Raw genomic sequence first — 12,000 nt, 5'->3', positions numbered from 1 at the left:
TTTGTTTGATTTTGTTCTAATTACAGTAATCTTACTACAAGTATTTCTATTAAGAAATATATAGTCGTAATAATATCATCAATCTCAAAGCTAAATTCAGATTTATTCTTAAGTTATACTATAAATCTCCCGAGATTTGTTGTAAGTGTAGAGTCAGTGTTTGAATTTTCAAGAGGCAGACCATCAACAACTGTAACTTATATAAAATTACACCCTTATGTTACCTAGAAAAGCTCGAGAGTTGCTGGATCTTTGGTAAATACATACCTTTGTTCACCAGTAGAATATCTATTGCGTACCAGAGTAATTAAAGAAGGTTACACGACCTTTACTTTACCAGAGTCATTGCATATTGATATATTCAATGCCGAAATTTTAAGTTGATAAACAAGTGTCGGTTTGATTTTGTTTGCGATGAAGATTTTTTTTTTAATTTTCGAGTTATTGTCCATATATCGTCATATGGACGGATGACGGTGTAAGAGTTAAATTAATAGGTTTAGAGTTGTTTAAGTCAGTTTTTTTGTATTTTACCACATAGAAAATCTATGAATGCATTTCAACCATTTGTTGAAACAAATTGTTTTTATTTTGAACTGGTTTATTTATTTCTTCTCCTTTTATTTACAAAATGTTGATATAAGTGGCGTCCTTTTGCCATATTTATCTGTGCTAATTTGTTTTGTTGAACTAAATGCCACTTTCTTTAGAAGAATAATAATTTTAAAGTATCTATTTCTGTATGCGAACAATTTATGTCTAAAGATTTTTATTTATTTTTTTTTTTTTTTTTTTATAATATTTTATTGTTTTATTACGTTTTATTACTCTTTTTACCTAAAATATCTGTTTTGCTCTTAATAACTATTAGACACAGTAAAGGTATGTCCATCAGTAATTTACTAATATTTATTTGACCGTTGACAATATTCTCTAAAAGTTTTAGAGATGGTTTTAGTTCCATCAATAACGTTCGCGGACCGCACGTTGCCGACCGCTGTTCTAAACGGTTACAGGAGATAAATCTTTGTTATAGAAAATATTCACAATTTGGTGTTTAGACAACAGACCAACAAGGCGATAAATAATATTACAAATTTCTTATTTTGGAAGTCATTGTGGCACAAAAACTTGTAAGTGTTATCATAAATTTGAATTTAATGGAAAGTTTATCGTGATAACTAGATCTTACGACATTGTTAATTTTATATTCAATCCTACAAACTATTTTACAATTTTTTTTTGCATTATATAAATTTTTCTTCTTACTAGGTGCCACTACTGCAGTAACGATACCAACATCTGTACTAGAGCATCAGTTGCCAACTACATTTACCATATCCACGTGGATGAGGCACGGACAACATCCTAGCCAGGACAAACACTTAAAAGAGCACATCTTCTGCACTGCTGATGATCACAGTAAGTTTTTGATAAACCTTAGAGCTAGTACAATGTAGTAAGCAGGCAATAGAACAGTAATTAGCGGGTAATAGAAAACAGTATCTTTAGTTACTTTAACCCTTAAAGAACGATGTGAGGCCCTTTTAGGACCCCAGGACCATATTTTTCAACCTCTGCAGTTGGAGAATAGCCAATTTTATTCCTGAAATGTCGTATAACTGAGTTTTTAAGGTTTTTACACAATTTCTAATACCTTCTACCAAGTTTCAATAATTAAAATCCATGAAAATTGCATTTTGGTCAGTGTTACGTTACATACATATTTGATATATATATATATATATATATATATATATATATATATATATATATATATATATATATATATATATATATATATATATATATATATATATATATATATATATATATATATATATATATATTTAATTTTTGGGGCTAATTAAGGCCTTTAAGTACTGTTATAAACTTACTGAACGATCTAGTGCATAGGAGACTAGTTTTTGAGTATCCTTGACATATTTCTTCGATGGTTCTATAATTAGCTGGCATTGCCGGCAGCTGGTCAGCTCGGCGCGGGGCGCGGCACTCAGTCTGAAGTAATCAGAGTTAGTCGACGGTTGTTTGTTTATTTATGTGTTTGTTATTTTGTACTCGTTATTTAGGAGAATAAGTGTACTAACAGTATTACAAAAAACATTTTATACGTTAACAGTACAAAAATGTCCAAACTTTACCGAAAACTCTTAACCCAAGCCGAGGTTGAGGAAATAATAAACAATTTAAGTAACTTTGACAGTGATGATCAAAGCGATAAGAAAAATCAAACAAATGATGACGATCGAGATCCCCTCATCAATATCTTGTGCTAGAATCTTGTGCATTTCATCAGAAATGGAAGACCATATTTACGTAGGTGTTGAGAACGAAGACGAGCCGGCTGAAGATACCATAGTAAATAGAGGTTGGAGAAGAAAGGGAAGAAGAACTTTTAGAGAAAGAACTTAGAAGAAGCAATAAAATATATACTACAAAATCTGGACGTGTGTGGAGCTGTGACGCTCCTTTTCTCGTCGTTATTGGACATAGCATATAGCATATTGTTAATAGCAAACTAGGGCCAACGTCATATGCTAGCAATGCCAATGAAATATTTGAGATGTTTAACATTTTTTTTTGACTCATGACATGAAGGTACACATCTGTATCTGTAAACATACCAACGAAGAAGCAACTCGCGTATACCGAATTTACAATAAGAAAAGTCCGAAACAGAACGTATGGAAAGACATTGATATTATAGAACTCGATGCATTTATTGGAGTTTTGATTAGAGCAGAAGCTCTACGTTGTTGAAAAGAGAATGTTGCAAAAATGTGGAGTACAGATGAATCAATTTGTCGTAATTTGTCTGCCTCATGACAGATTTACTCAGGTAAGCAATTTTATCCGATTTGATGATAAATCGACAAGACAAGAAAGGCGTGAAACAAACAAGTTGGCTCCATTTAGAGACATATGGAACTTTTTTTTATGAATTGTAAACAGCCGTTTGTTCCCGATGAACAAGTAATTGTGGATGAACAGCTAGTAGCTTTTAGAGGAAAGTGCCAATTCAAACAGTACAGGAGCTCAAAGCCTGCAACCTATGGTAAGATTTGGACACTAGCAGACGTGGAAACAATATACCTGTATAATTTGCAAATTTACACAGGCAAGCAACCAGGAGCTCAACCTGAGAAAAATCAAGATTTCAGAACAGGAACATATTTAGCGTCTCCTAGAAGTTGTCATCGTATCTTATGCTTATGTACCAAAGAAAAACAAACTGGTCCATGTCCTGTCTACGCAACATTAGGATAAGCCTGTTTCTTATGAAGAAAGTAAAAAACCAGAAATGATATTATCATACAATTCCACCAAAGGGGCGGTTCATAATGCCGATAAAATGATTCGAGAATACACGTGTGCTCGACGCACTTCTCGCTGGCCTTATCCACTATTTATGAACCTTCTTGAAATTACTGCCTTAAACAGTTTCGTCATACATGTAGCTAAGAATCCAGGTTTCTCATCAAGGAAACAATTTCTTCAAACACTAGGCAAGACACTATACCCAACATACAACGGAGACTGACAGATACAAAGCAAAATTTTAGCGTTTACAGAGCAATAGTTGCATGCGGAATAAATACCTCAGAGCAAGAAAATCAAGCCGAGCCAATAAATCAAAAGAAATGAGGAAGGTGCAATTTTTGTCCTCGTTCACTTGATAAAAAAAGAGAACTCTAAAAATGTACTAACTGCAAAAGATTTATCTGCTCAAACCATAAAAGCAGTGTCAAACATATCAAGTGTAATCCGCATTGTACTGAAGACATTAACTAATTGTTCTATTTTAATCTTTTAAATTTCACTTTTTTTATTTTACTAATGTTCCCAGGTATATCTAAATAAGATTTTTATTTATTTCTTCCTTAAAACATTCATTTACTTAATAAAAATTACACGTTTTTATAAAAAAAAAATGATGTGGTCCCTAAAGGATCCTAATATTTTATGTAACACAATTGAACGTCCTTGTTTAAGAGTTAAATACTACCTTTATTATTGCTACATTTTTGGTGAATTTTTTAACATAAATTTCGATAATATTAAAATTCTAATCAAAAAGTTTAACGCGTTATCTTTTGATTACGATCTAGAATTAAGGTACGTTTACATCTAACACTTATCTCCGTAAATAAGTGTTGATTGTCTGACATAAACTCGTTTTTGTGTTTACAAGCTCCTCCTCCAAACCTCTCGATTCCATCGCTCTTCTAATCCCTTCATTCCATGAGCGTCGAGGTCTACCTCTTTTTCTTCTTCCAGGAGGCTTCCATCTGTGAAGTTTTGGGGCCAACGTTCGGCAGGCATTCTCAATAGGTGTCCAAACCATTTTAAACCTCTTCTTTCTATTCTGTCAATGACCGTTTCTGTAGTATTCATGTTATTTCTTATAGATTCGCTGGGCTTCATTTCCAGCCTTGACGTTTTAGCACTTCTCAAATAATCCATTTCAACTGCCAACAATCTTCTCTTCAGGTCTCCATTAATTGTCCATACTTCAGAGCCATAACACAGAACTGATTCAACCATGGTTTGCCCTATTCTTTTTTTGTTCCTTTTGGAAATGTTGCGATCCCACCATAAGGAGTTCATACATGATACAATTTTACGTCTCCGATTAATTCCGTGTTTAATTTCGGTTTCTCCCAAGCCGTTCTTATCAATGAGTGCACCTAAATATTTAAATTTTTCCACTTGTTTGATTTCCACGTCCTCGTCTATCAACACTTCAAACCTTGCATGTGAATTTGATAACTGTTTAATTCTTCTAAACATAAAAAGAAACGTTCTGTGTGCAGTCGATAGTGGATTTTAATACGTGAAAAATACGGTGTCCTACAGTAAGCATCAGTAGTAGAGTCGCATCCAACTTTTTGCAATATGTGTCTGACTAATGTTTCAATTTTGAACTAATAGTGTTTACATATATTGTTGTAGATGTGTAGACACAAGTTGGTGATAGTTAAAATATATATCGCTGACATAATTTTTTCACTGTTTACATTAGTAAAGATTTATGTCTGACACAAATTTCATAGATGCCATTTCATTTAGAACTTTTATAGATGCCAGTTTATGTCACTGGTCAACGGACGAACAATAAACGGGCATCCTTGTGTACATATAAGGTTTTCATCCGAATCTCTATTTCCATGTCAGTGTTCTCCATGATTATAATCAAGTAAACAACGCAGATAGACGACTAATAATTTCTAGAAAACGGATCACCATCCTGGCGCACCGCGTTTTTTACAACGCGTCCGTTGCGTCGAGGAGCAAGGGTTGTGCATCTTTTTCTCAAAATTGGTCATCGGGTCGGTATCTGGTCACTATACACACATCTTCATTATGAGTTAAGCAACACTGTGTTATGTTAATAAAAAAGTCCGTTGATAAAAGCTGACTTCTATAACAGTATTGTTTATTTCCAAAACTCTCGTACTAAACTAACGAATATGTAAGGGAAAGTAATGATAGGGCGTATACATATTAAGATGATTAAGGAATGTTCAATGACGCAATGTTCGCTTTATATGAAGAATATCTAAATATCCTGAAGTAGAAGAAGAAGGACAAAAAGAACAAAGTTGGGGACTGTTAAATAAGACATATGTGCCAAGGAATTAATTTTGGAATGAACCTAGTTCGACACGAACAGAGAAATGTAATTAGATAACCTGCCCCAAATATAAGACAAAGAGAATGATAAAATGTGCGTGTGAACGTCGATGTTTTCCATTTCTTTTTTTATTTATTGCAACATAGTTTAACCATTTTTTTTATTAAAACATTTTAATAACATTACTAACTTTTTACAGAAATGAATAGACACCACTATGCTCTCTTCGTCCGTAACTGTAGATTGATCCTTCTCTTAAGGCGGGATTTCTCAGAAGGAGACCTCAATATCTTTAGGCCTGCTGAATGGAGATGGAAGATTTCGCAAGTAAGTACTTCTTTTATTTCGAAATTTCTTGATTACATAATAGAAAAAATACTCCAGTTATTGCCAATGTCATTTATGCGGATTTGTGGTCATGGTGTTTTTCGTTTATATAATAGTAAGTCACGGACCGGTGATTTCTCTTACTATTCCATTTTTCTTTATCATAACTGTTCATTTTACGTAAGATACAAATTACTTTACTAATACATGAGCTATTACTATATTAATAACAATATAAAACGACAATACAAAATATTAAAGCTTATTAATCTATGGAAATGCTAATAAAATTTAAAACATTTCGAATTCTTCTATATATGTTAGGAGATTTTCATGTGTAGAGACTTCTTGAATGCAAACCATAGATATTCTCAATGGTTATATCTTTTTCTATTCAAAACTGTATCAACTTTTCTCCTCGTTCATTCCTTCTTTTTATGCCTCCACGACATCTTAAATTGCTTCTCCCAGTCCTACTTTTGCGTTGAAATCGCTTATTATTATATGTATCTCCTGTGATTTACGTTTTCGAAGTACTTCGTGTAGTTGTTTGTAAAATTCTTTAACCCTCGATCTGCTTTGTCTGCTGTGTGTGCGTATACTTGGATGATGTTGATGTTTAAAGGTTTAACCGCTAGTTACACCACTAGATGATTCGTTCCCGAATATGTTATCACATGTATTACTGCTTTGTTTGTTTTGTTTTTTATTAATAATCCTACTACGTGTCTGTGCTGTGTAGAACGTCTGTTTGCTTTCATCCCTTTTCGGTATAACAAGTTTTTTTTCGATTCATTGTCCTGGTCATCGTTCAAATTAACCTCGTCTAGAAGTCGTTGCAATTCTAGCATGTTCCTTATCATAGAACATATTAATGAGATAATTTTTCATCACTATTAGCGTTAACTCAAGTGTTTAATATAACAATAAAACACTAAAAACTTTGTTTTCAAAACTTCCACAAAATTTAATATAATATTTTATCACTACAGCTGTTTCGGCAGAGTGCCTTTCTGAAGTGATCTATTTTTGGATGTGTTTACAATTTATAGTCTTTACGAAATAGGTTGAGGAGGAGAAACTGTTTGTCTTAAGTTGGTCATTCAGGATTATGTCTGTGTTTTTTAATTTGTTAATTTCCATAGATTCTAATAGATAGCTTGAAGTCTTTATTTTGGATGTGAAGAATTTGAAATTCGTCATTAAAAGAATGATTGTGATCTAGAAGGTGAAGTGCGTATGTTCTGCTATACGTTTATTAAAGGTTCTACCAGTTTGACCGATGTAAGTTTTTGGGCAGTCGCCGCATTTAAGTTTGTATACACCACTGTGTAAGTGCTTTTTGTTTTGGCTCTTGTTTTTAATATATTTGCCCAAGTTGTTTGTTCTAAAAGCTGGTGTTATTCCTTTCTTTTTTATGTGTTTGGCTATTTTTGTTGTTATTTTGTTGTATTTTGACATAGGAATTTCTATTAATCTATGTAACATCTATGATAGGCTGCCAGTTTATGTTGTGTAGGATGGGATGATGAATTATGTATAGTCATGTCAGTATGGGTAGGTTTATGAAATACGGAGAATCTGTAGAATTCCTGAATATATATATATATATATATATATATATATATATATATATATATACATAATTCTGAATGACCAACTTGAGACAAACAGTGCTCCCCTCCTGAACCTATTTCGTAAAGATTTTAAATTGTAAACACATCCAAAAATAGATCACTTGAGAAAGGCACTCTGCCGAAACAGCTGTAGTGATAAAATAGCATAATAAATTTTGTGGAAGTTTTGAAAATCAAAGTTTTCAATGTTTTATTATTATATAAAATGAATTTCCATCAAGTAACGGTCGAATCCATCACTTAGTCAAATGTTTAAGTTAACTGCTGCAAAGCTAAGCCAACTTAAAACACTGAAAGATAAGAAGTTCCTAAAATTTTTATTTCTTTAGCCTCTCTTATTAATAATAAAATCAGCATCAAATTCGTATCGGTTCTGTCAGACTCGGCGCGACCAACATCTTTCCTAGATATTTCTTCAATGCCCTTGGAGGGTTGAACAACATGCGGACAACATTGTCCGCATGCTATTAAAGTGCATCTCAGTGCCATTTTTTATTAAGGTCTGAAACTACTTTTTTGTGGCATGTCTAATTTAAATATATTTATATGGGATTAAGCCAGAATTATTGGTTGTAATGAAAATCACAGTTTTAACTAACTAGTGTTTGACGTTTCGACTTCCACTCTCGAAATCGTTCTCAAAAAAGATTATGTATTATAAAAAATTCCGCGAAAATGTATAACCCAGAGAGTTCTATTAAATGATCTAGAGGTCGAACTCCCTATGATCGTATTAAGATAGAATTCAAGGTGGCTAGAGTACGCTATTTTTTTGTCCACCGAATCAATACAATCAATATATTCGCAGCCAACCTTCATATCAGAAAGCCATCCACTTTCCGCCACCTGTGATCCCGCTGGTAGCCAGCATCTCAGCCTCAGTCACAAAATATCTGTAATATGAGAAAACGTCACATAAATTCAATATAGATAATCGACAATAACCTAATAAAACAAAGATCTAGATTTAATTACTTGGGAGTGGAAGCATTATGTGAACGAAACCTAATCTAAGAGGCTGGACACAAGCAATGACTGTATAAAAAAGAGGAAAATTCATGGAATACATAGAATATGGAAAAACAAAATGATAAGTACATGGAGCAAGATTATAATATTTATGTAAAACTAAAATATCTAAACTCAAGTACGCCACATAATTCACAGCCGAAACAGAGGAATAATCCTTAACGATAAATTAAAACCCCACAAATTGAGAGAGGAATTAAAAGTATAGATTGTATTGAAATAGGTTTAGAGCATGCATGCCAATTTGTATGGACCATGTCGACAGGATGTTAAAGAAAAATGGATAAGCTAGGCAGACTCAAACACAAAGACTGCTTGCAGGCCACCAAAGTACAAGAGAAGAAGCTAAGCGTCACAAGATGAGCTCGGAAGAAGACTAAATAGCATCTAATCCTATTAAAGGGATAAGATAAATGTAGGTAGTACTGGTATGTGTGACAGCAGAGGTCACATAATATGTGATTAATGACTTAAAAAAGAGAAAGGTGAAAGATAGTGGAAGTAATATAAGAAGATACCAAAAGTAAAGTACCTCGAAAAAGAAATACTGAAAATTAGTTACTTATGTTTTCACTTTTTTTTTCTATTTATTTAGTTTTAAAGCTCTTGTATAAAATGTTTGGTGAAAAGAGCAAAAAATCGATCATTCCTATACAGATCTAAAATTAATTTCACGAAATATTTATTACAATTCTCTCATTTTGAAATCAATGTTCAACATTTCGTTCATGTTAATTCTCTCGCACAATGAAATGTTTATAAAGCAAACAAAAACAATATGCCTCAACTATACTTCATCTAATTTACTTAACGTTGCACGTCATCCGCGTCATAGCCCGTGAGGTCACATGATCATCATCATCAGTGGTGCTACAGCTCTAGTTGAGCCTTGACCTTCCCCAGTCTATTTCGCCAGTCGTTTCTGTTCATCGCCAACCGTTGCGAATTTGCCGCGCCGATTTTCCTTGCGTCCTCGTCCACACCGTCCCTCCATATCAGTCGTGGTCTGCCTCTACTCCTATTTCCCACTGGGACCGATAATAGAGTTCATCTGGGTGGGTAATTTTCATTTGCTCTTGACACATGTCCAGCCCATCTAAGCCTACATATTTTTATGAAGGATATTACATCTCTACCATTTACTATTTTTTTATACTTCTCGTACAATTCGAAATTATATCGCCTTCTCCAAATACCATTCTCACAGAATGCGCCCATTATTCTTCTTAGTATCTTCCTTTCGAAGACGAGCAGAAGATTTGCGTCTGTTTTGGAGATGGTCCATGTTTCTGACCCATATGTCAGCACTGGTAGGATGAGTGTTCTATATATTATTAGTTTGGTTTTCTGGCTTAAATTTCTGTTTTTTAGCTGCTTGCTTAGTCCAAAATAACATTTGTTTGCTAGCAGTACCCTCCATTTTACTTCTTCAGATGTGTCATTATCGTTTGTTATGAGAGAACCCAAATATGTAAACTTATTTACTACCTCAAAATTATATTGGTCTATACTGAAGTTTTCTTCTGCGTTTCTAGCTCTATCTCTGTTATTTGGAATAGATGCTAACATTTTGGTTTTTTCCTCGTTTATTTTAAGGCCCATATTTTGTGCGGCTCTCAAGAAGGTGGAAGTCATCTCTTTAAGTCCTCGTGTAGTACCTGCGATCAAATCCAGATCGTCAGCGTAAGCCATAATCTGCGTTGATTTATTAAAGATTGTTCCCCTATTGTGTAACTCGGCATCTCTTATAGTCTTTTCTAACGCTATATTAAAGAGAAGGCACGCCAGCGCGTCTCCCTGCCTTAACCCTGCATATGTTTCAAACGCTTGTGACATATCGCCTTGTATTTGCACTCTGCAGATCACTTTACTCATAGTTGTTTTTACGAGCCTTATTAATTTATGGGGGATGTTAAGTTCATTCATGGCTTCGTATAATTTACCTCTTAGGACGCTATCATACGCTGACTTAAAGTCCACAAAGAGATGGAACGTGTCAATATTAAATTCATTGGTTTTTTCTAAGATTTGACGTAGCTCAAAAATCTGGTCAATTGTTGACCTACCTGGCCTAAAACCGCTTTGATACTCACCAAGGATTTCTTCCAGGTACGTACTTAAACGGCTGTACAGGGTGTTGGAGAATATTTTGTACATTGTATTCAGAAGAGTTATACCCCTATAATTTTTACATTCCAACAAATCTCCCTTTTTGTGCAGTGGACATATGATTCCAGTGCACCATTCCTCTGGCATTTGTTCTTCTTCCCAGACTTTGACTATTATGTTGTGAATTTGGTGCATAATGCTGTTACCTCCATGTTTGATGAGCTCTGCGGGGATACAATCCACTCCTGGGGACTTGCTATTTTTGAGTCGTGTGATTGCGTCTTTCACATCAAAGATTGAAGGAGGCTCTACGTGAGTGTTATTTCTTGGTTTTTGGGGTGACGCATCATTTTTCACTTCGGTACCAAGTAGTGCTCAACCCATCTGCTTTGTACTGCGTCAGCGGTACTGACTATATGTCCATTTTTGTCTCTACACATCGTCAGCCGTGGTTTAAATTCTTTTCTTGTCTTATTTAGGATATTATAGAACTTTCTAGTTTCATTTTGCCCCTTTAATGATTGAAGCTCTTGCATAATCTGGTTTTCCAAGGTCCGCTTTTTCCTTCGATGTATGCGTTTTTCCTCCTTCCTAAGATCTTTGTACATTTGCTCCTTATCCCGTGTTCTTCTTTGTTGCATAAGTTTATATGCATAAATCATGCATATAAACACAAGTCACATGATACCAACACGAAATATTTATTCGGTAGGTGTTCTTTTTTAAAATCACTTTACCGAGTACATTGGCATTACAATCACTAGACATATTTTATTATATACGCGTAGAAATAATATTTAAAGATTTCTATTAATGTTAACTTAAAGAAATACACAATAATATGTTTCATTTAATTTGTATAAATGCATTATAAAGCGTTTTTATGAAGAACATTTGTTCGGAACACACTGTAACTGTAATCGAACGAAGGTGATATTTTGGCATAAATTGGTAACACTTATAGACACCAGTTGCGGTGTTGACTAATAATAAGTAATGAAAAAAGTGTTTTTTTTTTTTGTTTAAGTATTCCATTTTACATCTTTATACGACGCATACAAGCGGCTTAAATTGTTTTTAACAAGATTATTTTTAACTCTTGTTTTGTTTTTATTTATTTACATTAAATATTAATTTGTTTTGTTGTATAATCCACTTTTGCAATAATTATGTGACCCATTTGATTTAAAATGGATTCAGGATTTTTTTATACTTTGGCAACTATGCCAACTTCGATATCTG

The 12,000-nt window shown here is 33.7% G+C and overlaps 1 protein-coding gene across 1 annotated transcript in view; it reads left to right on the top strand.

The window, feature by feature from the left end:
- Positions 1-12,000, top strand: part of Cals (calsyntenin 1) — a 457,567-nt gene that overhangs the window by 409,961 nt on the left and 35,606 nt on the right. The window contains exons 6-7 of the mRNA XM_072526238.1: positions 1,273-1,422; positions 5,856-5,983. Coding sequence (XP_072382339.1) covers positions 1,273-1,422; positions 5,856-5,983 — 278 coding nt within the window. The remainder of the gene's footprint in view (positions 1-1,272; positions 1,423-5,855; positions 5,984-12,000) is intronic.

This window comes from Diabrotica undecimpunctata, chromosome 3 (genome assembly GCF_040954645.1).
Source record: "Diabrotica undecimpunctata isolate CICGRU chromosome 3, icDiaUnde3, whole genome shotgun sequence".
Taxonomy (NCBI): domain Eukaryota; kingdom Metazoa; phylum Arthropoda; class Insecta; order Coleoptera; family Chrysomelidae; genus Diabrotica; species Diabrotica undecimpunctata.
The sequence above is the reverse complement of the archived record's forward strand: the minus strand, read 5'-3'. Positions and strand labels throughout refer to the sequence as shown.